This window comes from Plodia interpunctella, chromosome 4 (assembly GCF_027563975.2).
Source record: "Plodia interpunctella isolate USDA-ARS_2022_Savannah chromosome 4, ilPloInte3.2, whole genome shotgun sequence".
Classification (NCBI taxonomy): domain Eukaryota; kingdom Metazoa; phylum Arthropoda; class Insecta; order Lepidoptera; family Pyralidae; genus Plodia; species Plodia interpunctella.
In genome coordinates, this window is record NC_071297.1 from 4,755,481 (window position 1) to 4,782,768 (window position 27,288).

General features: G+C 34.3%; 1 protein-coding gene across 3 annotated transcripts; it reads left to right on the top strand.

Moving 5' to 3' along the window:
* Positions 1-385: 385 nt before the first annotated feature.
* Positions 386-27,124, top strand: LOC128669362 (uncharacterized protein). Of its 3 annotated transcripts, none has more exons than XM_053744130.2 (13): positions 386-696; positions 8,136-8,357; positions 13,415-13,523; positions 15,477-15,501; positions 16,089-16,244; positions 16,924-17,068; positions 17,560-17,789; positions 18,526-19,012; positions 19,375-19,578; positions 24,682-24,798; positions 25,268-25,795; positions 26,167-26,358; positions 26,705-27,124. In XM_053744130.2, the coding sequence occupies exons 2-12, from the start codon at positions 8,142-8,144 to the stop codon at positions 26,326-26,328; spliced, it is 2,379 nt and encodes a 792-aa protein (XP_053600105.1). In that variant the 5' UTR covers positions 386-696; positions 8,136-8,141; the 3' UTR covers positions 26,329-26,358; positions 26,705-27,124. The 3 variants fall into 3 exon arrangements, with proteins under 3 accessions (XP_053600105.1, XP_053600107.1, XP_053600106.1); XM_053744131.2 differs by lacking the exon at positions 386-696 and adding an exon at positions 6,438-6,456; XM_053744132.2 differs by lacking the exon at positions 26,167-26,358 and having other exon boundaries at positions 387-696.
* The last annotated feature ends 164 nt before the right edge of the window (positions 27,125-27,288 follow it).

Consider the following 27,288-nt stretch of genomic DNA (forward strand, 5'->3'; position numbering starts at 1 on the left):
ACTTAATTCGTATTCTACCATAATTAATGTTGGTTCATAGAAGGTTTAAAAAATAATCAGGTGTAGGTACAACTAAACTGACCCGCAACTCACTCGATAAGAAAGTGGATTTATAGCGAGTAGCAAGGTCAATCGAATTCAAAAATAAATGGTCATTGTCATCAAATACCCATCGCCCATCGGGGTCATACAGTTAGTCGTTTGCGCATACACGACTCGAGTTATTAACACAACATTCAATTCAATTCATATTTATTTCAAAACAATGTAGGTAGGTAATGTAATTCAATTTCTTTAAAGATCCTGGGATACCGTTTTAGTTAAGAAAAAAGCAGAAATCGCTTCGCAAAGGCTTTTCACACTCGATGACGTCGAAAATGGAAATTTCTTGGGGTAATACCATTCGTGTCAGTTGTCTGCGGCGGGCGCACGCGTCAACGTTCGGGCTCCGCACCGTTGCGCTCAAGCCGGTAACTGCCAGTGCACTGACTACGCCGTCACAAACCAACCGTGAATTTGTTAAAACCGTAAAATTGCCGGACTCAATAAATATTCTCGTGAAAATCGTGACAGAAGGTGCTACTTTATCTGCTGCTACACATTCCTTAGGAGGACGTAGAATACCACCAACAATGTTCTGTTATTCGACGTGAAACAATACAATTGGGACTTTTAGTTTTGCTGCCTATTAGAAGGGTATGTTTATTTTTGTTAAATATTTTTCTTGCACGATAGTTATTACGCAAATCTAGTTTATTTATCCTTGTCAATATCTCAAGTGTAGATAAATCTGCCATTTTTATCTCCATAAAATTTATCTTATAACGATAATGTTGCATATTGTTTTTTAAGTCATGTGTCTTAAAAACAATATGCAAATAATAATATTTGTAGATAAACTATCATATATACCTAGGTCTCCCTATATAATTAGTATACATAACGCGTAATATAAGTCAAATAATTCAATGGCTATCAAATAAAAATATATTTAGCACTCATCAAAGATTTAAGAACAATTAGTAGATCTATAAATAATTTAGTTTCAGAAGTGGTTATTACAATACCTATTTATTTTTTTATATTACACGAACCTAACTTGCTTAACTCCAAGGACATTTCCAATCCGCCAGCTAGGGAATTTCACAGGATGCTCATAAACAAAGGGAAACTATTTTCAAGTCTTTATTTACAATTGCAATTGGACGTGTCCTGCGTGTCCCATTTAATTTCTATTAAATTAGCCCCTGATGTTTTCCGTTAGGATGCCGACAGATTAAATACTTGATCAACAGAGGAGAAACCAGTCTCGTATCCTGTCGTAGCCACTGCTGCGGTATGTTAACGCTTTATATATCAAATCAAGTAAACTGTCAGATTCGTTGCAAATATCGGATTATTAAAGACTTTATTGTTGTTAACGTAAAGAAGAAAATATGTACGCCATAATTGAATCGTCACACATGTGAAATTGTGCGTGCATATTTCTATTTTTATGATAAGGTTATTATATAACCTATTGGTATCAGTATATAGGTAACTTGGATGTTGAAAGAAAACGCAATAAAATGATAATTATGAAATTAGTATAATATTAAAATATTAAATGTATTGGTATCGTTGATGTCTTTTGAGGAAGTTTTTAGAAACGTTAAAAAACTTTTGTATTCGTTAAATAATATACGAATTACCATAGACAAATATCTACAAATCAATTGAAATGAAAAATAGAAGAATACCTAAAAAAGGTTATCGTATAAATTTAGATTAAGGTAATAATGATAAATATTGTCTTCGCTGGAGCTAGACCTAGTCGTAGGCTATATCAAATCATCAGATCAAGTATGAATGTTAAGTTAAAGCGCATTTTTTCGTCGAATTATAAAAGTGTACGTTGTAAGGCAGCGTGTGAACAGAAATCTCGGTAGTCTCGCTCGTCGGCTCACTTTCCATCCATTCATGGAATCTTCAACTTTTTCAAATGATTTCTTTCAACCTCCGCTTGTTCCATGCTTGTTTTATAATTACTAGCTTTCTTCTTTGTTTTCTTTTCCTACAAGTTTCGCTTAGCTTCAGGATTACAGTGTGTAAATCTTTTGTTTCAGAAGGTTACAGAAAATTAATTTATATTTTCCCTTAAACACTAACAGAAAAGATAAATTTTCTCGTTTTAATTTGAAGAAATAAAAACAATTAAAGAGTACCTAGTTACTATGAATGTTTTGTTTTTATTTCTTATGAAGATTCCATATTATTTTATTATATCAAAAACAGAAATTGTACATAACAATATTACCTACCTAAACTAGTATTGTACCTAGTACCTAGGTAAACTAAGTCAGTACACAATAAGCAGGTTACCGAGGAATGAATGTAACACAAACAATACGCATATTTCGTACTGCAATGTTTGAAGAAGTAAAAGCCATTGTATGAAGCTATTCAACAATGATTTGACGTTGCTAATGAAAAGAGATGGTGCAGCCCACGTCAGCGTCAGGTGGAGCATTGTGATTGTGTAACTTTATTTAGCACAAACTATAAGTTGGCGTCCAAACATTGAGATATGTATCTTAGTTATGGAATTAAATTAAATGTTAAATAGATTTATTTTCATACTTATATTAAACATAATTATCATGTGTAATAAGTTACATTCACTCCTTGTTTTATTTTTCTAGAGAGATAAAATAATAAAAGGTAATGTAAAAAATTAACCTCTAAAATCCTACCGGTCAGTTTAGTTCTTGGCCTTTTATGCAGATGCTAGGATAAATCTATGAATGGCTATCGGACAGCCGACGACGACGGCATGCAGCCTGCACAAATTAAAGATCTGCCAGAAAATAAGCTTATGAATATAAATATTAATCATAATTTACATTCATCATATTTTAAAGATAGATTCCGTGTTAGTTATTTAATGGAATCGATATTTTTAACTGATTTAGTTTATGTACATTGTTTTCCTAAATTTCCACGAAGGAAAGTGTGGCCCAAAGCGTAGTTTGTGTAAGTAAAAAACTATTGTTGTAGCTGCAGAACTCCAAACAAATTTCTAAATTATACTTGCCAAAATACGAACAGCAGCACGTGGCGCTATGATGGCAGCGGCAGCCATAAAAACCAAGTAATAAAATAAACACCTACATACGTATATGTATGTATACTGCTCACTTGCTGCTCACAAGCTGCAACATGCACCACTTTACAGCTTGATAGTAAACTGCATTGTCTCATGGATCACATGGTTGGATTACTGGAATTGTGAAGTTTCAAACTTGGTAAAGTCCGTAGCAAATTATGTTATACACTCCTTATTTTATGATAAAGGTTGCAGGCGGTTAATTGGCGAGGAGTCGTAGCGGCCGGTTTGTCTAGCGATCACATTTTACGGCATTCTTGCAGTAAAATAGCTTTGCTCCACTCTTTCACTGGCTGGTCTCAGTAAGTGGCATATCCTGCTGAGAATATTTGATTTTATTTGAAAATTAACATGTTACATTTGCGGATAGTTATGGAAATTTTAAGCTGATTGATTTATCTAATAGAGATCGAATGTACGACGATATATATACATATATATTACGAAAATTAAATAACTCACTATTTCTCATTTATTGCAAGTTGTAAAGGAATTTACCCATGAAGAAACACGATCCGTGCCGGTACGGGTTACCCTTAGCCGGAAGTTAGGAATCCCCTCAATAAACCCGCCGCCAGTCGTCGCACCCTTCAAAATTTTAGTTTTTGTTTTGTATCCTAGCAATATTATTGATCCATTGGTATTAAAAACAGAAGAAGTAGAAATGCTACTAAAATTTATTAACTATATATATATGTACTTTCATAAGTAAATTCTTTTCTAGCTATAAGCTACATGAGTAAACCTATGTGATTTTGAATGAAAAATGTTTTGACGACGAAGTTGGAATTCCGTTGGAAACCGTTAAAGAGTTAAAACACAAATCTGTGACAAAATCTTATCATAGTTATATCTCGAGCTATGCGTCAAAAGGTACGAACATTTCCTTGAAACGAGAAACTGGTTTTCTATGGCAGCGGCTATGGTAACCTCCAGGGTTACAGAAACAGTCAGAAAGAATATGTTTTAGTTCTAGTGCGCGATTTCGACGAGGCCATTGCTCTCAGGTCTGGGTAAAAAACGAGGAACAGTTGTGGAGCGCCGTGTTCATGGTCGAGCGACTCCGCCACCTGCGGTGTCCGCGGAGCGCCATTTGCGCCGTGGCCTATGGGCTATGGGGGCAGATATCACAATCACATTCATTTACAACATACACTAGGTAGTTGTAGTGTTGCGCGTTTTTGTCTAATACCTGAGTATTTTAATGATATAAAGATCTGGTAGGCTGTTTTGATATTTCACCGGAATTAAGAAGACACTTCACTATAAATAGATCATAGATCATAAAAAGATATTTGTTTTCATATCTTTTTTTATTATTTTGATCTCAATAGAAAAAAAGCTGCAGCTTCGAAAAACTATGCCTACAAAAAGTTACAAAAAATAACTAAATGAGCTAAAGTACTAAAAGTACTTACTTAATAATATACCAATTTCTAATATAAGAATGTTGCTGTATCCGCATCAACTGAGGCAACACCGCTAGTAGCACTCGGCAAACAAGTGTGCAATCATATCCGAGGCCGTGATGGCCCATACAATACTGGCACGGTACAACTTAGCTATTGGGGCCGTTATAAATCACTATCATTAGCTTTTTACTTACTATTATAACTGATTGATTTTCATGATTATTCGTTATTTAACTATGCTCCTCAGCTCAGCTAACTGTCTCTGTGTATAACAAATGTTATCAAAATTTCTAACAATTAATCACCCATATTATTGCAATTTCATATATCCTTGGAAGTTTTGAGTTGTGGCGCATGTTTGTTTCTCCAATATTCTTAACCAGGTATTTCTCTATAAGGACAAATATGAGAGATTCTGTATCAAATCACATTACGTTAATTTTTTACCAGTTATTATTTATTTTCCGTTAATAATATTTCACTTAGGTTATTAGGTATACTTATCCCAAATATGACTTTTCCATTGCGAAAAAAAAGATAGTGAAGAACCCACTAGGAATTGTGGTTAAAGTCTGAAATAAGTACATAATATATGAATTCAATTGTTTTGTTTGTGATAATATAATAGGTAATCTAATCACCGACAAATGTTATTAATTTCTCACATTTATCACGGCTTTCGGTAATTATTAATAATAGTCCACAATTATTAAGTAATCATTTTCAAATTAATCACTCCTACCGTAACATTATGTATATAACATATAACATGTTGTAGATCGAACAAGGAGATGATGGTTTTTGCCTAAATTCTTCACAAATAACTTAATAGAGTTCCGTAACGCTATCGTGCATAAAACATTTGTGGCAAGTTTAGAGTACACTTAAGCAAGATTATTTCAACTTTCACTTCCATAATTCCGTCACATTATTGAATAATACATTTAATAATAGAAGAAGCGAGCGTTGATATCAAAGATAAATCTCGGTTGTGAAAATATTTCTACAGATCTTTCTTCGACCGTAGAATTTAATTAGTTTTTAGAGTAGATAACAGTGACAATAAGACGAACTCGTGTACATTAGAATAAAAGGCAAGTTGCACAGGGAGGCTGTCTGTGCAGGCGCATAGCGAGGTCGTTGCTCCGCTGATGAGGCTGTACTGCAGCCCTCCCCCTCGGCCCCCGGTACCCCTGTGACTCCTCATCCTTTGCACCTCACAATATCCAAGAAAAGGGCAACCTCAACTATTTTTGCAATAGTTCGCTGGCGGCTGGTCATTATTTACAATTGCATACCGTATCTCTTTTGTAATTTGTATTATTTAAAGTTCTTATTACTAAGGAACCATTTATATTTTTATTTTTCGAAATAGGTTTGCATTGAGCAACCAAATGTAGACAATTTCCTTTAATATATTTATCATACATTTGTTAATTCACGTCTTTGAAGAAAAAGCTGCGGTGAAGTTTGTTGTGCCGCTTCTTCTTCACCTGCGCTTTGGAAATCGTCGGTAGAGTGGTAGACTAGTAATTTTTTGAAGTGTTGTATATACTAAATTGAAAAATGTATTTTGAAATTTGTATTTTTTAGCAAAATAATATAAGCCTAACATATATAAAAATAAAAGCCTAAAATAATAAACAATGATTTTTTTATGTTGAGATAGGTAGGTAGTAACACAGACATATATGCATATCAAGTTATGCTTAAGACCTGAGTATAAGACATTTGTGTCTGTGGTTAGAAATCCTTTTTCTTATATTCTAATAAGAATTTACGTTTGGTATCTATGGCAAAATTTTTTTGAAGTTGTCAAAAAAGACAAAAAATTATGCTAATGGAATTGAAAGTTCGATTTATTTATCAACAAACTAAACTACTTAATAAGTTATTTCAGTAAGTTTCATGCTTATTAATACAATACATTTATTTAATTTTTATTAAGTACTTCATAATATACTTAGGTGCTACGCAGGAGGTAAAGAATTAAATTATTTTCGTTCCAGAGTACATATCCTTGCATATTACAAAATAAAGCCCTCTGCCCTGACGTGTCTGTTTGTTCCCAATAAACTAAAGATTTCGTGTGGTTTTCACCAATAGATAGTGTAATTCGTGAGGAAGGTTTAGGATCTATATATAATTTATTATGTTTTTAACCCGAGCAAAGACGAGAACGGACCACGTCCGGGAACACAATGAGGTTGTTATAGCATAGTAACTATCCTTATATCCGAATATGGCGTGACTAAAATGTTGATACAGATAGTACCTATTTGATTCTAACGTTCTTGTCGGTAAATAACATTCGGCAACCTTTGTCGACCGAGATTATGAGAACACCTAATGTCAAGGAAACATTTGTAAGAATGATTTGATGCGTTTCGTGTCTTATTATTAACTAGCGGTCCGTCCCAGCTAAGTATATATGTTAAACAAATTATACACCGTATATATAAGTTATACACCGAAACCTTCCTCAGGAATCACATTACCTATTGGTGAAAACCGTACAGGGAAAGCTCAGGGAAAGACGCCACAGGACTTCGTTTAATTATATGTAAAATTTCAAATAGGATATAAGGAAAGGATTCTAAGAAGTACGATGTTCTTCTATTTACTCTCTTTCTTTGTGTGTTGGTTTTTGGCAATCGAGTGTATTTGATGCTGTGACGCCACCAAGCCCGGGGTAGTCGTAAAAAATAAACTTAAAATTTTGAATATTCGGCTGGGGTTTTACGACTCCTTTTAAATTTCAATAAGTAAATATTATGTTTTTAGGATTTAATAGTGTTAAATAGGTACTGTCAAATCCAAATTTTTTTAGTCGACATTTAAACAGCCCGGCAACATATAATAATAATAATGCAATAGTGTAGTAAAATGTAGAAAACACTTTGCATTTAAACTTTACGTTAAGTTACACGGCTTCTTATTTTAAGGTTAATTCCGCGCTTATCAGGTTAACCAGGTCAGTTGCTTGCTTATATTGCGATCCGTATGTTGTATCATCGTGTCACCTACTAATAGACTCGATTGATTAATATCAGCTATTAAGACCACCAGGCTTCTATAAATGTTATAATACAGTGATTGCTCAAAGTAATACAATCATATTGCGATTCAATTTTTATCCGTTTCAATGTTTTCCGTTATTATGTACTTAATTTCTTTGAAGCAATAATGTCGTTTACTACGTGGCACGTAAGAAATTATAAGTAAGATCTTTTATATATTGTGTTTAAAATTTTAATTTTCTTTTCGATTTACAAATATAGGTCAAATGTTCAGTAAATCTGTGATTACTTTATTAATTTCCAAGTATTTGCTGTCACTAGTTAGCTGGGCAGGTACCTACAACAACTGAATCAATGGTAGTTAATTTAAGTTACTGGTATAAATAACTACAACATTATTTAGGTCACTGAATACATATTTTGGTTTTATGTAGTTATCTCCTTTGAAAATATGAGACCAAATAATATTTTGGTCAAAACATAACATACCGAATGCCTATCTAAAACTCGTTTCTTGTCAATGTTATGCCTATCGAACGAAACTTTTCCCCATTACAGTCTATAATGTATTCGACGTCGACATTGTCGACAACTTCGGGCTCCGGTCGGGCGGCCTGCGTGGCGGCCGCGGAGCGCCGTGTGCGGGTCGTGAGGCTCCTGCGCCCGCGACGATCGGCACCAGCGTTCGGCTTCTCCCTGCGCGGGGGCAGGGAATACGCCACCGGATTTTTCATCTCGAAAGTGGAGTTCAATTCGGAGGCACATCTACAAGGATTGAAGGTAAAGTTTTGAATATATATAATTTACAGCCTGTTTCACCACTTTCTCATAAAATATCATATTGTAATATGACAGATGAATTAACTGCAAGATAAATCTACCTGAAGTTATTTATAAGTCCTAACCAACACTTTTGAAACATAATTTCCAATTGTGATAATACAATAGAAACAATCTATTATTACGTACATGTTCGCTATTAGATACTTTATTAGCAACCGCATAAACAGGCCTTAAGTAAACTATGTATCAAGAGACTTCAGGGTTAAAGGTATAGAAGTTGTTAATATTATATAAGGATATTTAAGTTTATGGTCACATTAAATAATAAACATTATTTTAGAAACGAAATATAGCCTTATATCGTATTAATTATCGGTATTATGGCTCATGAATAATGATTGTTAAATAGAGATTCTTTACGCCGGGATAGAAATTGTATTTCCTATATGAAGGAAGGAGATCGCAATTATTTAATTTTATCATGTTGCCTGTTTGCATCGTTAAAACTGTAATTGTTGGGCAAAAATAATTTTAATTCACCTAATTTCCATTCCTAACTACGTGCGAACCTATGGTAATCTATTTTACTGTTTAATATTCTTGGCTGACCAGTGTAATTACAATAATATATATTTTTGTAACTAACACTGGTTGCCATTTACTTATGTAAGCACTTAAGTACCTACTTCGGTACATGATTTATCTAACTACCTATGGAATTTAATGTTTACTTAAAATTGTTACATTGTGTTAGGGTTCCCGTTCTTTTTACATGCTCATTGAGCAATGTGGCATTATCTCATTGTTGGTGGTGTGTTTGTTGCATACAGCGATGCCGGCCACAAGAGAAGGTTGGATCTTTGTTGTCGTCTTTTTTCTGTCGGCGATTGCACATTTTTCACACGAGTAGACTAGTAGGTACTTGCTAATAGTACTTGTTCCCCATGCGTCTCTGTACATTAATATAGGTAGTTACTCGTACTTTTTTTTGCATAGAATAGTTGCGAACTCTAGGCAGTCAGCCACAAATTCATACAACAAAATGCCTACACTACTCGTATGTACGCTCTCTCACATCTGAGCGTTTTCCCGGTTAGTTTTTGCGCCATGTGACGTCGGAGTCCAGGGTCCTAATTTCCTATCTTCATCATATCACATTAATTTTGTTATCCGCCATGTAAGTGAACCATTTACCTAAATTCTGACGAAAAATGTCGAACATTATTTTGCATCCGTTATGTAAGCAGCTTCTTTTTTCTATTCTAATCCATAGCTTTGAGTCAAAATCTTCTCCACATTGTCAAAGATATCTGGGTCAAGCTGTTACCATAATCGCATCGTTTTGTTAGGCGTGCGATCATTGCCAAACACGCGAAACATGTGTCTCTGTGGCTAAAGGCTAAACGTAAATCTGCATTCGTTTTCTAAAGATTACAACTAAATAGCAAAAATATTCATAAATAACTTTCTAGTCTGTATACCTCCTACTTTACTGCCACGCCGCATACGGTAAAAGAACGAATAATTCAATTATAAAACGCGTTAAAAATCACAGTCCATTATATTTCGTATTTGAATAAGCCATACAACTACATGTACAGTATTTTTCTCAAAAATATATGTTTTCTCACGATTAAGTACTTCCTTAACAAAGAAGTTACGAAAATTCATGGGTACATCCGTCGCATCGTTATTTGAGCATAACAATAAGATGTTTTGAGACAATCGAGTGGAGGATCCTGAGAAATACTCGCGCTCTGAAATTTGAAGCCATGTATCAAGTCAATGACTTTATAAACCGACTTGCAAATTCTTAGTCAGCTTGAGTCAGCATAATATGATCTCGAAGTGTGCCCGGTTCCAGATGAGAGGTCTTTCTTTAGCCGAAGTTTCGACAAGTGTCGGCTGTGACTGTTTGCGGTCAGCGATAACTCAATAGTATGTGTACCTAGTTGCAAATATTGCTCTAACATGTATTTATTTACGTTATTACTAAGTGCAAATAGAAACGGGAAGTGAAACTTGACGATAATAGTCAGTTCACAGAAAAATTGCCGAAGCCTATATTTTAGACTAGAATGTTAAGCGCAGGAAAAGGTTAGAACTAGTAAAAAGGTATAATTAGGTACATGACAATTATGTAGAAATAGCTAGCGTTCTCACGAAGCCGCTGTGTCCGGTGCGTGATTCAGTGAATTAACTCCACACTTCGGTTGATTGGCGGATTTCTACTGCACTCAGCTTCGTTATATAGTATTATGTAACATTAAAAAAATGGGTTGAACGGGTTTGTATCGTCTTGTCAGGAAGCTGACCCAAAACTTCTTCATCTCTCCCAGTGACGATAGTGACCGCAGAGTTAACTGTTTAATTCGATTGCTTGGTAGCTTGGTGTTTTAGTTATCTTATTTCTTATCTCAAAGCAACGTTATGTAACTGTTTCTTGTTTATACAAATGCAATTTTACATAAATGTATTAATATTGCTTGAACGTGTTAGTTCCTTTTGCAGAAATAATAATATATGTATTATTTGTCGAAAACACTGAGTTTAAACGATTTACGTCTACATACTAACGAAAAAACTTTTTTGAAATAACAAATACCAGCCTGCAGAAGCTAAGGTCGTATATATCGGCACCAATGAATCATTGATTGCGGACAAACACAATATGTGTAATGTGTACACAACTGTTTGATATCTCACATTTTAATTTGAAACTTTTATTATAATTATAACAATTAATAAAATGCATAATATACTATTTATCTGTTATTATGAGTTTCTCCTCTGAATATAATTGTTATGGGTATGACATTGCATACATTTCAAAAATCTAAAATGAATACATTTTGTGAGATTTAGTAACTGACTTTACTACTAATGGATGTCCGTGAATTTTTCTTGGAATTCTTGTTCCTGTAATAATAAATAAGTACAAGTATTCGCTTGATTTACCCACTCAAATTTATTCTCTCACTCTGTTTATAGTATTTTGACCAAACATTAATCAAGTTGCCGCCAAAGGAAAGTGAATTTATTTGGGAGGGCTGGGTGCCTCGGAGTCTGGCCTTCTCCCGCGTGTCTCGCAAAAAAGGTTGGAACGAAAGTCCGATCGAAAGTTGTCCGATATGTGGGGCACGAGGCGGTCCGGCTCAGAGGCGATGCCGACGACGTGAAGAAAGTTCTGGCTCGTCACTCGAGCGCAGCCGCCAACTAAACCCACACAGCTAAAACCACACACGCGGCAGCATGCGTGAAAGTGACGTCATACTATCATTCCATAACTTTAATTCACGTTGCGCACGCTCTACACTACATGCTTTCTATTATATGGTAAACAATTCACAAATCGATCCAATCGTCTATTTGAGAGTTGTTTCATAAACGAGTTTATTGGAGTGAAACAGACCGGTCCATGGAAAGAAATTATATTGAGTAGATATACCCGTAAACCCTTTGAATAAACCTCTAATTTCCGATAGCGACAACTGATGAAAGTAGGCCAGGGTTTCTGTCAATATTGATGTGGGTATCACCAGCTTGCTGCCACCTAAATCTAAGTTATTGGTCATGTTATCTAAATGGTGGTTTTAGATGAATTTTAAATATACTATAAAACAGCCTAATTAAAAAAAAAATAAACTGCTAATAGGAAAGTTGACAAGGATTAGTGTAATTAACTCTTGTGATCAATGAAGCCACAAATAATTGAACATTTAATGCATTAGCTCTCTCAAACTAACTCTAATAGCCGTTTAGAAAACCACAATTCAGTTATTAGGATTAACAAATTTAACTTAAGCATCCAATGAAAAATTTACAATGAGAATGCTTTCATTTAATGGAACATGAGACCTTCTGTTATCTTTATCTCTCTTAGGTATTTCTGATTGTTGCGTCAGTGACCAAGAAGTTGGTTGTCGGTAGGTAGTACCTCTGTGGCGTAACATTTGCAGAACTAATAACTTTATAGACCATTGTTACTCTATTTTGACAGTGAGAAATATATTTTATATCTTTAAACTCATTGTGGAACTTAAGTTTGTTAATTAACGTTTTAAAATAAAATACGTACCCAAAATTAAACAGAAGTTATTTAGATAGTTATTCAGTTAAGTTTTAAGACGTTTCCACTGGTCAGAAAATGAATAAATTACATTGTTTTGTAAAATGTTTATTATCATAAAAAGTTGTTCTAGTAATTATTAGTCCTTTGCCGCGAACGTAGACCTGGCGAATACAATTTTTTTTCTACATCTATACTATTATTATAAAGAGGTAAGCGGTTGTGAGTTTGTATGTTTGAGGCGGATAATCTCCGTAGGTACCGAAGCGATTTCAAAAATTCGTTCACCATTAGAAAGGTACATTATCCGAGATTGCTATAGGCATACATCAATTCGCCTCAAACATACAAACTCACCCCGCGAACACATTTTTTTTTACACAATTGTGAATATTTCAAAAACGGCTTAGCTGATTTTGTTGCCCCAAGAATTTAAAACTTCCATTGACATATCCTACTTTTTAAAATTAATCAAAATAGGACCAACGGTTCGAAAGTTATCGCGTTACAAACATTCATACATACATACAAAAAATGTATTTTGCCCCAAGTAGAATGTGAGACCTCGCTCGAATCGCTTCGCTCGCTCGGCCAATTAAACTTGTTGCAGGATAAATTCACACATTTAATTTTAAAAAATATCAAAAAATGTTAAGTTCGTACATAGAAAATAGAGACAGCCACATCAATTCCAACTTCGCAATTTTATATTTCGACACGGCTTTGTGTTATGTAATGTCATAAATTTTGAACTAGATAAAATAAGTGAGAAAATACATTATTCATTTCGCATTAATTTCCTATGATATAATAGCGACATTAGTTGAATGAGTGAAATATTAAATGTAACATTCCATGGGTAAAGATACCTGTCATAGATAAAATGTTTTACTACAAATAGAAGTTATCCGCAATTAATATTATCAATAAAGTTTGTGTTTACTTTCCCCGAAGCGTCGGAATGATGTAGTGACGTGATTTGCAGGTGGGCGACCAGCTGGTCAGCGTCAACGGCTACAGAGTGGATGACGCTGTGCACGCCGAGTTGGTGCACTACCTCTCTTCACAGTCCCGGCTTAAGATCAAAGTTAGACGTGAGTACCTTTGCTTGTATATGATGTGTGTCAAGTTATCTCCGGCTGTACCATAAGCCAAAAATCGTCTATGATGCAAGTCATCACATTTTGTGTACCACTACATATGAGTTGAAATTATCATTTATGTGATCAGAGGATGTGAATCGTCACATCCTCTGGAGTTTAAAATATCGATTTTAAACTCCAGAATTCTGATTCTAGGAATTAGCATGTTCAAACTATTTTTCTTTATTAATAGGTATAGACAATAAGTCACAGAATATCGTAGAAATATTTTTTAATTCAGAGCTTTCTCTGAGATTTCTGCGTATGCTTATGTTTACAGGAGATTCTATAGGGCTGTAATACAGGCGATCCGGTATCTCAAAATTACAAAGGTAGCGAAGCCACGGGGCAGCTATTATATAAGAATAATTCTTCGAATATGCAACCGCAATATTATGAATAGTTTAAGATCATCGATAACTGACAACAGATTGCGCAGGATAAGATGAAATGCTTATAATATCGTAGGTGAAGACCCACTTTGGTTGCGCAGCAAACCATTTATCACTGAAACTGTTCATAGATAGTTAATTCAATGGACATTATAAATAAATGTGAAGGATATAAACTTTTCACTGTTTTTATTCTCGAGTCGAGAGTCATGGACTAGACCAAGTTAAAATAATGTTTTTATCATACGAAATAATGCGCTTATCGCAGTCACATGTAAATTATACGGTTGAACCAAGTGAGAGTAACAAACAGGTCAATTGTGTAACGTTAAATCAAATCATCGCTGACACCCATCTTACGTAGGTGTCTCTTCACAACAATGTGGCGTGAATATCATTATGATTCATTAATAATATTTAGCAGCAGTTACGCCATAAAGGTGTTGCATGTTGGCGAGCTCTGCTACTACAAATGTATTTATAACAACCTATACTAATATTATAAATAGATTTAAATTTTTGTTTCTAATGTATAAACTCTAAAACGACTGGGAAAAAAATCACTCAGTAGTAACAAAGTAGTAAAAGCTAGGCTTTTTTACCACAATTTTACGCGAGTGAAACTGTGACGGGCCGCTAGTAATTATTAAAAAGAGTAGAAATTTGTGTTTAGTAATATTATGTTGAGAATATAGATAAAAAAAGACTAACATAAGGTTAAACAGTTTAACAATTTATAAATAGTTATAGTAAATGGAAGAAATGCTTAGGGTCTACCTTGTCCAAGAATTGCAATCTAAGAATGGGCTTTATAGGAGTGCCCATAAATAACCCGTCACTACACACAGTAGTCACATTGAGTTGTCGGCAAGCTTGTATAATGAGAGTGATGAATATCGATGACGTTAAAAAGTTCTGTAAGCGAAAATCATACCTTCTACCTTAAGGGAAATAGACGTGATAATATTTATATTCGGTATAGTTATGCAACTTATTACAATGTTCATCTATTTTAAACATGTACTTCGTGTTGTGAACTCGTGACGCTTGTCGCACGGAGTATTACCTGAAACTTGAGTCAGTAAACTTTTCACTTTATTAGCTTGTAAGCTAAATACCTTTTATGGGTGGTTGACAAATGTCAGATATCGATTCGTTCTTTTAATCCGTATTAATCTCAACCTTGACGTTGGCAAAATCATCGTTTTGGCGAATGAAATTTTAAGATCCGGCAATAGCCTTTTAACTGATGCCGGAATATTATAAACCATATTACGGGCTCTTTTTAGAAGATCTGGACATTTCTTCTGTGCTCCGATTTATCACCCTGTTACTGATAATCGAGAAAGTGCGTGGGCAATCGAGTTCAGAATCGGTCTCTAGTACCACGGTATTGTTGCTTGAAATGAGATATACGCCTAAAGCCACCAACGTCAACTTAACATTGTAAACCCTTAACATAATATTTAACATTGTAAACTACTAAAAATATTGAAAAAATATTTTTTTTCAGATGTCGGAATACTGCCAATTAAAGAGTAAGTATATTTTATTGATTGATATATAGGTACATACCTACATATATCTTATAAGTATATAATTATAAATTAATATGAAAAACACCAATTAGTAGGAAGTGAAAACAAAAATATTTTTTATGTAAATAACTATCATCATCTACGAAGTGCTTCGAATAATTCAAAGGACCCTCTACAAAAAGCTACGAATTCCGGAATAGACATCAACGCGTAGCTCTACGAAATGTAACTTTATTATTTGGAATTTAGAAATGCAAAATTATATCAATATTAGCGTAATTGCATGGCCCCGACATTGCGAAATTATAAATTGTAGGAATTTGTATATAGGTATGCAATGTTGTATATAAGTATATTAATTCAAGAAGTTCTTGCTTGATGTCGTCAAGGATGATATGCGTGCTTGCCAAAGGTCTGACAACTAAGTAGAAAAAAAGTAGAAAAGCGCGCCCTGCGCTCGACGGCTGAGGAAGAAATCGGAAAACGTTCAGTTGAGAGATATATCAGCTCAATGAACTATGCAGAATTTAATTGAATTTTCTTCTACATCTTCTTACCATTTTGTAACACGAGTAAATTACTTGCAGTAAACCCCACGAGAGTCTATCGTGGCATTTTGTCTCGGAGCGAGCGTCCTTGGCGTCGGACGTGTCGTCGTCACCGACGCTTTGCCACGACACTGAGAGGCTGACCGACCTACGCCTGTCCATACTGGTGCCGCCGAGAGCTAAGCTAGGCTGCGGGTCAGTAAACACATTTTATATTTTTTCCACAACATCTATTAATCAATCGGCAATATATACTAAGGTATATAAAATTCCTCCCGAATTACAACGTTGAATTTTCAAATTGTTGAATTCGCAAAAATATTGAAATTATTCCATAGATGATTGAGTACTAGGCGTAGAGAGTTGAAATTGGTATATATTCAGGTTCTTTGGGGAGTGTATGAGAGCATTATAAGAGAGGGTGGGAATTGAAAAAAAGCTGTCTTTTTACGCGTACGCAGACGCAAGCAAAATTGACATAACACTAAGTAATAAATAGTAATGCGATCCAACTGATAGAAAGCGGTTACCGCAGCCTGTAAAATGAACGCCTGCAACATCAAAAGTGTAAATATCACGCCCATCATCTCGTTTATTTTTAAAACGATATTATTACTTATCAAGCTACAAATTCCTTTGGCAAAATCCATTTCTGTATAAAGGAAAGGTTTTAATAAAATTCATTAAAATCTTTCCTTTGAGAGGATTTATTTACTTTTGTAATTTAATTACATTCTTTTTTATTACCAATTCTTATATTATCTTATTTAAGTCATGTCGGAACAGTATGTTAGTTTATTTCATTGTTCATGATATAAATGCGTTGTGTGTCTTCAAATTGTTTCACAATAAATTTTGTTGTTTTTTTTTTCAGAATTTGTAAAGGTCCAGAATGGAAACCTGGAATATTCGTGCAATTTGTTCGAGAAGGTGGAATAGCTCGGGAGGCTGGCTTGAGACCTGGGGACCAGATCTTATCCTGCAATGGACAAGACTTTGCGAATATATCGTTCAATGAGGTTTGTGCATGTCATTATAACTACTTTGTTAGTTGAACGACTACGTCACGACGTTTGTATTTAAACATTCAGGTTGTTGTAAAATTTTAAATTTCAAAATTTAATTTTATTCCAACTAATACTAGTTGGTAATATATTCAAATTTACTAAAGAGACGAGAGTGAGGTTCCGGTAAAAAACAGCTTTATATATCACTGTTGAATTAATTCAATTCATTCTGAAAAATATAATTGTGTATGTACATACTACCTATTTACTATTTTCTATTCGTCCAAAATTGATGTACCTAATAAACAAAAAGAATAGTATTTTTTAAACTATCTCACATAGTTTAAACCGAACGAAATACGGAAGATGCATATATAATACAAAACTGTTTTATACACATAAAGCAAAACATTATTACAAACATGAAAATTCAATGATATGGAGTTTGTTGACCATACTACGCAACTTACAAATGAAGTTATTAATGATCATTGTTTTAACAGGCAATATCAGCAATGAAAGCAACCGGACGCCTCGAATTGATGGTCCGCGAAGGCGCTGGCATCGAACTGGTCTCTCCCGAGAGCTCCGGCTACAACAGCTCGGCCTCGTCCGCCGCGGGCGAGCGCAGTCCAGCTCCCACCACCGCCCCGCTCGTGCCCCTCGCCCCTCCTGCTGCCTTGAGGAGGAGGCTCGCTAGTGTCGCTGAGGAGGCGGCCGATCGCGCTGATAGGTTAAGTTCATAAATTAATGGTCATACTGGTAACCTCCTGAGGCTGCGACAGCGACATCATCCACTGCTCAAACTTTATTCGTTCCTCTCCCTTTTCCAACTGCTTGAGGCGCCAACTGGTCGTGCTCGTATGTATATTTCTTAACTTATTCATTGTACTGATAAAGGTTGAGAGACCCCAGAGAGAGGCTATAATTCAATTATTTTTTTATTTTCATAAAATCCTTACATATTATAAAACAAAGTCTGCTGCCGCGTCTGTCTGTCTGTTCCCGATAAACTCAAAAACTACTGCACGGATTTTCATGCGATTTTCACCAATAGATAGACCAATAGATTTATTATGTTTTTACCCGAGCGAAGCCGGGACGGACCGCTAGTAAGATGTAAAATAAAGTAGCATTACTCTATGGGCTATTGTAGCTGTCATCGAAACAATCATTTCGTGAGTTTGAATAACAAACTTCCTATCCGATACCTAGTGAGATTTCCTAATTTCCTCCTGCTTTCTAAAAAATGTTTGTTGCCCCACATAGTTACTCTCTCTCTCTCTCTAATTAACAATACGATGCTGGTGTTCAATGTTTAATCCAATGGTCTTTCTGGTCGAATACTTTATTGCTAACACTGTTTATAGATACAATCTATAGAGTTACATCTTGTTTTGTTTATTTCTTGTGATGTCCAAACATAATCATGTTTGATAATCAACATAATGATGACGACTTTTTTGCAGGTTGACTATGAACAGACTGAAAAGAAGAACTTGGGATAGTTTAGACTTCAATTGGAAAAATGGTAACATCCACAATTTCGATGCACCGTCAGACATAGAGCCAGATTATGATAGTCCAAGCATACCAAATAATCCTCACACATATGAGAATAAGAACAATCAGAGGAGTAAAAGCAAAGAATTTACTACGAGCCCATCGAATAGGACAATAATTAATTTGACTGAAGACGGGGCAACGATACAGTGTAGTTATGATAATAATAATTTGGCTAAGAAAAATACGTTTGCGTCCAACCTAACGAATAGAGATAATGACAAGAAGACGATAGTGGTGGAAGTCCACCACACAAGCGCGCCAGCTTGCGGCAAACCGCACTGTAGTTATCCTCCGCCGCCGAAGAAGGATCCGATTTCAGATTCGACCAGTGTGTCAAGTTCAACCACGCTTTCTAGTGCCATTGCTGAGGAAATACAAAAGAGGAAGTTGGTAAGTGTTAAGTACATTTGTGATAAAATTTTGAATATGCATCTACATAAATGTAATCAAAAATTGATCGTATTGACTATTCGACAAATCAACTTGCAAATACTTGCTTTAAGTATAGTCCTATTATATGTTTTTTTGTACAATTTAAAAGTCGTGTAAAAATTAATTCAATCTGTACTCAGGATTCCTTTGATTAATTCACGAAAATATTCGGAGATTTAATCAGAATTAATGCATTATGATAAAGTTGTCTAACAAAAACACGTACACATATCTTTCGGGTACTACAGATAAATATTCATAGATCGTCTGTTATGATAATGGTGATATTCAACGATATAAAAATGACGTCATTTTCACAGAACAAAAAGAACGCAAATGCTGATAAGGCGATAGTTAATCCAGTCAAGAAGAACAATATATCAAAATCGATAGACAATGATAAGAAGAAACAGCATGATGCACTTATGGATGAATTCAAGAAGGTGCATAGGAAAATGTTTGCCAACCAAGACGATCCCAAAGAGCCCGGAACTGTCATCTCCAGTGAAGATGTCGACAGTTTGGTACGTGTTTAAATTGTTAACTTTTGCCCACAGCTTCGCCTGCGTGAATATCACAGTGGTACATTTATTTTTCGGAATGAAAGTACTCTTTATCTTTCTCCATACTTTAAACAACATGTATGCAAAGTTTCAAGAAGATTTACTGAGGATATAAGGCGTGAAGAGGTAACAAACGAAACATACGCATTTCGAATTCATAATGTTAGTTGGAATAGTTGTAATTGCGATTGTAGCCAAATAACTAATTTAACGTTTCCGTTTGTGACCATTGACCAATTATTATTTTCATACTATTACTACATACTTACATATAATTACTACTAGTTATATACCTACTTTTAATATTCGACTACACAAAATTGGGAGAAAGATATACCTGCTAAAAATTTATAAATAATATTTTACATGGACTTTATCGTCCACGATATTGTATTGTTGTAAATAGACAAAAAGGTAATTTCGAAAATTCCCACATCCTGGAAAGAGGTAAAACTGTAGGTTTTATCAGATCATGTCTTATATAATTATCCTATAAATTTAATACCAATAAAATTCAGATATTTTGAAAATTTTCTACGCCATTAATGAGTAATCGAATATACAGTTGTATTGTAATTTTAATGTAACAAATTATTCTCAGTGGAGCAGAATATCGCTCTACCGACCACCATACACCAGAACAACGGAACGAGTTACAAGTAATTTATTGTAAAAATTTCTAACACCTTTTTGTATGTTAGCAACGAAAACATGCTCGAATTACAGTAGGTACATTTAGATCTAACTTACATTTGACCACGCATGGGGAAATTTAACAAACTTGTTATTCGAATTTAAGTCTGTTTTAGGAAGTCGGTATTGATTGAAATGTGAAAATTTCAAAACTTTTGATCGAATCGGAAACCTTTAGGCTCTCTAATAAACAGTGAACCAATCTCGCAAATCAATCGCAAAGTTACATAAAATTTCCTAACAAGACAATTAGCGGCTTGGGAAATTAATACAATCACTTGACACGGGCAGTTACTACATGGTTACATAAAATTGTATTTATTGGACCGTTACTTTTTGTCATGTATGAATGTGTTTCTTATTTGTAATATACTTTAGGGTCAATGCCAGTTTCTCTCGTAAATATTTTAAAGTGATTATGCTGTTTATACAGGACTTTTAATACATGGCAATATTTTGTCTACATGCTCAGCCCATGATTCTGAATAATTTTCTTTCGAGATATTTGGACTTACCCCGAATCGCGAAAAAAAAATATTCATAGCATAAAATAAAGTTTTAGCACATTTTATGGTATCAATAAATTATTTCTATTTTATTTTTAATGTCTTTATCAAAAAGGTCTATGCCAACAAAACATACTGTAAAAAACCCAAGTCTCGCAGCTAAATTTTTCTATCGTAAAAAGTTGTGAGATCCATGTAATACCTACCAAGTCGGTTAATTTATTTAGTTCCTACTTAAGGGACCTTCTATCTTAAGTTATTACGTAAGTTATTAACATATCAATATTTAAAATATTTTAGGTTTTAAAATGAAAGTTATTCACATAATGTGATGATACTTACATCTATTGGTGTATGAAAATAATGATGATACGTAAAGTCAATAATGGTAGAAATAACTCTGGACTAAACTATACCAAACCCAATTAGGCACTTAAAGAATTTAAAATTGTGCAAAATTAAAGCATAAATTCGTCTTAACATCTCACAAGCTTGCTCTATAATTACAGAAAATTGCTGTTCCTCAGATATGTAGTTGGAATATTATGAGTACTAAGTACCTACACGTTTGAGCTAAGTCTACTCAAAGCATCCGAGAGTAAAAAATAGTAGCTATTTTAATTAACCCAATTACTTTAATAAATCTTGCGTATGAAATAGTTCTGGATTCATTTTGTTAAGACTATGTGAATAGCAGTTTAGAGACTTAATACCATCGATTAATATAAAAGCAATCATAAGGACATCAAAAACAAACCATTTCCATAATAATTTGCATAATCTGGGCACAAATCAACCATAATGGACGAAACTTATCAAACTTATTTAAAACCGTGTCTTGATATTAGTACTTAATACGCTGAAGTATGGTTACACCATGATTTGCATTGCAATGATAATGGACTTAATACCATAATTTAATATAAAAACTATCATAAGGTCATCAAAAACAAGCCATTCATCAGTTTTGTCTTGAACAACCATACATTTCCATAACAATTAGCATAATCTGGGCACAAATCAACCATAATGGACGAAACTCATCAAACTCAGTTAAAATCGTGTTGTGATCATGGACGGATAAAATATATTAGTAGTTAATACGCTGAAGTATGGTTACCCCATCATTCGCATTGCAATGATAACGGCGGCGGCGGCGGCGCCACGGTGGGTGCCGAACTGCGACTCTATTGCAACAGCCGGTTTTACATGAGTGGTTCCGTGGGCAGCCCAGCATTGCTTACTCGAGCTACTTAGTCAGTCAGCAGGCACTCCGCTGAGCTAGCCCACCGCACGCCGACGTATCGCCAGTCGGCCGCGCGCTCGGACTCACCCGCCGATTTTCCGCGCTCGGAAAAGTAATCACTGACCTTCACGCGTTCTTGCTTTTATTTGCAAGATTTTTAAACTCAAAGTACCTACGTACTCACTGCCATTTCAGTGTGCATAATTTCAGTACTTAATCCTTGTGGTTAGTGAACAGTGTTTTCGACGTGTAATATGCCGATCTTTTGCCAAATTTGTTTCTATTGATAGAGATTACGCGTTATAGTTATTTAAATATGAAGAATAACAAATCTAAGCCACTGGTCATTATACAATGTTACGAAGTAAGTTGAACATCTATATGTATTTATATCAGTCTTAGACACATGTTGTTATTAACAGAGCGAGAAGGAAACCTACTTACTTATTGAAGACTTCACCTTAGTATGATTATTTTGTTCATTATGTTCCATTTAAAAGTAAATTTATGAGACATACAAAAATATATAATGTACCTATGAATATACATCAGAATTGTTGTCAAAATACAGTTCAGGGCAGCACTTATCTACGTATGGGTAACTGATAAATATTGATAACAATACGATGACTCAGCAACCAATAGAACAAAAAGTGCCGAGCTAATAATAATATTCCTAAACGCAGTGAGAGTTGTATGAATATTTGTTACGCCTTTATTTTTCTTCTAAGTCCATAATCCACGTATAGCAAGATTATAGCGACACTTATCTCGCAAAATTATGATCATAAAATACAGAAGTTAAAATTATCGTGGAAACTTTAATTGAAATACTTGTAGAATACATTCATGACTATGAAAATGCTACACTACATTTTTTTATATATAGGTATCTCGCTTCTAATGCCTAGTTAGAGATGGGATAGCGAAACCTATACATCATTCAAGTGCTTAGTATTGCAAAATAGTACAATTAACACAAACAAACTGATGGACAAAAACAATCATTCAGGTTTCTGTGGCAAAAACGAATAAAATTTAATGTGCATTACGGATCGTATGTGGTGATGTCACTACCTACCTGCATTGACGTGATTCAAATGCTCACAAGCAACAAGAATATAATTCTGTTCTACCTATTAGCTAGGCAAATACATATCTACCTATGGTTCTATTTATTGTTGTATCAAACCGTAACTATCTAACAATATTATCAGCGGAACGAATATTTCCTTTTGGGGTCCAGCGCCCAGATGCTAAAAACCTTATTGGCAGTCAACATTGATGTTGACTTTAACCTGCGCTACTTTAAATGGCGTACTTTTATATATGCGTAATATATTATTAATCGTATCTGTCACACCGCGCAAAGTAAATTAGTTCTACTTTTCAGCTCAAATATGAAAAATAGTAACCTAATATTAATAAATACACTAATAAGTTCACACCCCCGCAAATTACCTACTAAGTATTGATTTAGTTCAGAAACTAAAAGTAAAACAAGTTTTGCAAACTACATATATGTATAACAAATGATATTTCTATCGTTAAATTGATGAAAGTATAATATACTACGTCAATATCCTGTAGAAATATGTCTAATTATTATTTATATTGCGGGGCATATTGTTTCATTCACCGCTTTTAAGAATTATCCATTAAAGTTTTTAGCCAAAATTTATTCTAGTATAGAGTTCCGTATGTTTTGCAATCTTTTACAATTTTAATGGCTTGGTAAGGTTATTGAGGTAGATGTTCCATTAGAGGACACGATTAGAATCGAAGGTATGTACTTATAACGAAACAAGTCTAGCTAGTTCCCATCTGCGTAACTTCATATGTTGCTTTTAGTCTGGTCTAACCGCTCCCTTAAGAGAACACAGATATATGCAGTTATATATACAATACACACATATACAATACATGAACATTATTTAGAAAGAAAGTCCGAGAACTAATATTATTGACCTATGCTCCCAAATCGTTTTTTAAATGTAGTTTCAGAAATTAGCGTAAATCTTCTTTAACCTTAAGAAATATTTTGCCCCTTTTATTCATACTAATTAAAAAAATACTATACAGATAATAACGCGGCGAAAGGTCAGTGTTCAATGTCGTATTCACTGAATGCAAAAGGTTAAAAGTACTACCTTTGCTATTATTTTCGATACCAATACGTAACTGACTACAACACTTTTAGGCCTACACAATTATGAATTTTAATTTTTGTTAAAACATATTACTTATACTAAGGCCATTTGCTATTAAATTGATTAAAAATGATATAGGTACATAACTAATATAAGTTTAATATACTTATTATATTTGTAACATTTTCTAATCTTGAGTTTGAAATATATGGAGTAATTAACCATGAAACCATGATTCTTGCTATTTTCTACATCTAGCAATTTTCTATTATTATAGCCTTAATGACTATTATAATAAACTCCGAAAAATGGAAACCTTACTACTGAATTTCTTCTGATTTAAGTAATAAATACCTATATAATTTTTAATATTTTACCTTATATCAAATTAATTATTAACTTTAGAAATCGTATGAAATAGTAAGTTAATTGTAAGTTTGTGATTAATTGTATATTAAATTAATTACAGGATCGGCAGCAGACATTGCCGTTAAAGAAACTCAACCACAGTGAACCTGACGCTGGCACCAACAATCACGGCCAACCTAGACGAGAGGCAACTGACAATCCGCCGCCTCCGCCGCCAGTAAGTGATCTTTCCTTCGTCTAAGTACACTATATAAACTTATTATAACTTCGAAGGTGGAACTCGAGTAGTTTAAGTATTAATATTATTATATTTTGTTGCCCCTGATATTATGAAGTACCATTGAATTTGTAAATAATAGCGGTGGCAGATGTTTTGGTAAATATCGGTTTTGTCTTTGCATAAAACAAAACGGAGTAAACTTTTTAGAAAAAAAAATAGTGATGAATTAGTCAAGAATATAATCGATTTTGAAACACTTAAGGTATATTAAATTTACTAATCGTACAGCTACGTTAATTTCTCTTCTTTCTAGTCACATTAAGGATTACCTATTACTTACATTAAGCTAATGTCCAATTAAACCACTAAGGTTCGCGTTAATTACTTTATAGCGGTTATGATGCAATTTACTAATATCTTGATAGTTACTTTTTGTTGCAACACTAACTTGTTGATTTATTTCCAGATGCCGGTCACAAACGGCCACCATTACGGAGAAGTCAAAGATAAATATATAGAAACATCAAATGAAAAACCGATTGTAAAATCATATAATGGAGATCTCAATAGTAAAGTTTCAAATCTAAGAAAAAATGGTACATTAACTAGGACACCAACACCCGATTATAATAATAAAATAGATAATTTAACGAAAGCAAAAACCAATGAAGAAGATGTCGATCTGGAATCGCTCGAATCCTTCAAATTGAAAAATCCAGCTAATGTGTTGCCGAAGCCTCCGTCGACGTACTTCGTGCGAGCCCCAAACGGCACAGCCACTATGAAGAAGCATGCGCGGCCTGTCTCTGTGACCATCGGCGAGTACGCCAGCACCGGCGCTGCCCGCCGCGAGCCCACTAAGCTGGACTTCCTCAGCGCAGACAGGCCCGACGGCAGACACGCCGAAGACGACGTCTCCATCTCGAATAGGCTACAATCTGAGCTGGCGCTAACACTATCTAGGTCTAACTTACGTAAAAAGACTGAAGCTCTCGTAAGTAATCTATTAATTTTCAGGTTAAACCAATTTTCTTTTCTGAAATGTATATACTTACCTATATACTAATGAAAGAAACTCTTAAATCTTAACTGAGTCTTCGCCCGCGCGATGACATAGGCGCGGGGGTATTGGCAACAAATGGGAAGGGTCGATTTCTTTCATAGTCTGCCCCGCACCTCCGTATCCTGTGGGCGATGACTCATTCAAAAGGTCGAAATATAGTATAATATATACATAGGCGCGGGGGTATTGGCAACAAATGGGAAGGGTCGATTTCTTTCATAGTCTGCCCCGCACCTCCGTATCCTGTGGGCGATGACTCATTCAAAAGGTCGAAATATAGTATAATATATATATTTTTTCAGAATAATGCTATAGGTATCAGAAACACGTTTTATAAGGATATGAAAGGTTCTGAAGATAGTGACTCGTCGATTGATAAAAATTTTCACGCACGTTACGGCAATTACATTTTGCCGCTGCCGCCGTCCATAACCATACCAAAGGTTTCCAAGTTAAAGCATTGAACTTTTGTATTCAACATTCAAAGATTTTACGTAAGATCATTTATTACAAATTGTAGTTCTGACAAAAGCAAACAACTAATTCTGCCTGCGAGATTGTCTTTTTCTTTACTAATATCAATCACTATACTACCCGCACCTGCAACGTGTTATCCTAAACAAATATTAACTAATTAGGTTACCTTAAAAGTAACTTGATATTTTTGATAGTTAAAGGTAGTCGTAAATGAGTGATACTAATCCGTAAATCTATTAAAAATATTATCTTTCGGTGCAGGGCACAATTGAATAAATATTGTGTTAAGTAATACAATTTAAATATTTAATAATTTGAGAATTACATACCATTAACTAATTTTTCGATTTTAATTTTTTTCAGGCTGACGCCGGTCGATGAGTGCGATGAAATATAGCCGGAAGATTCTGAAATATAATTATATCTATTGAATTTACAATGTTTCATTACTTTTTTTTCATTACAATAACATTAGATTTAACTGTATTATTTTAATTATTATTAATTGAATATTTCAGCCAAAGTTAGATAATTTTATTCATTCGTATATCTATTAATGTTTTTTGTCAAGCATGTGAGTTTGTTACAAAACTATAAATAAGTTCGTGCCAGAGCATAAGATGTTATATTTATAATTATATTGTATAAATTAGAATTAGATACATTATTATGTATATTGTTTTGGTATCTATTAATTATTTGATCAAACTCAACTTATTGAAGTTGGAAGCAAAAGTTTCGTTTGAACATACTAAGTCATAAATAAAGAGTAATAGAAATAATTCTAATGGCTTTTTAATTATTTGTATTAAATTATACCTAACTTGCATTTTTATAGCCATAGTGGGTAAACGATCATGAGTGTTGCCTGATGGTAAGCAAACACCCGCAGCCCATGGACACCAACTTGATACGGATCACCAATGCATTGCCAATCTAAGATAGCA

Coding starts and splice junctions, on each gene's coding strand:
- LOC128669362 (XM_053744130.2), top strand. CDS start 8,142: ATGTATTCGACGTCGACATTGTCGACAACTTCGGGCTCCGGTCGGGCG. Junction 19,579..24,681: donor GTGAAGATGTCGACAGTTTG/GTACGTGTTTAA, acceptor AATTAATTACAG/GATCGGCAGCAGACATTGCC. Junction 25,796..26,166: donor GTAAAAAGACTGAAGCTCTC/GTAAGTAATCTA, acceptor ATATTTTTTCAG/AATAATGCTATAGGTATCAG.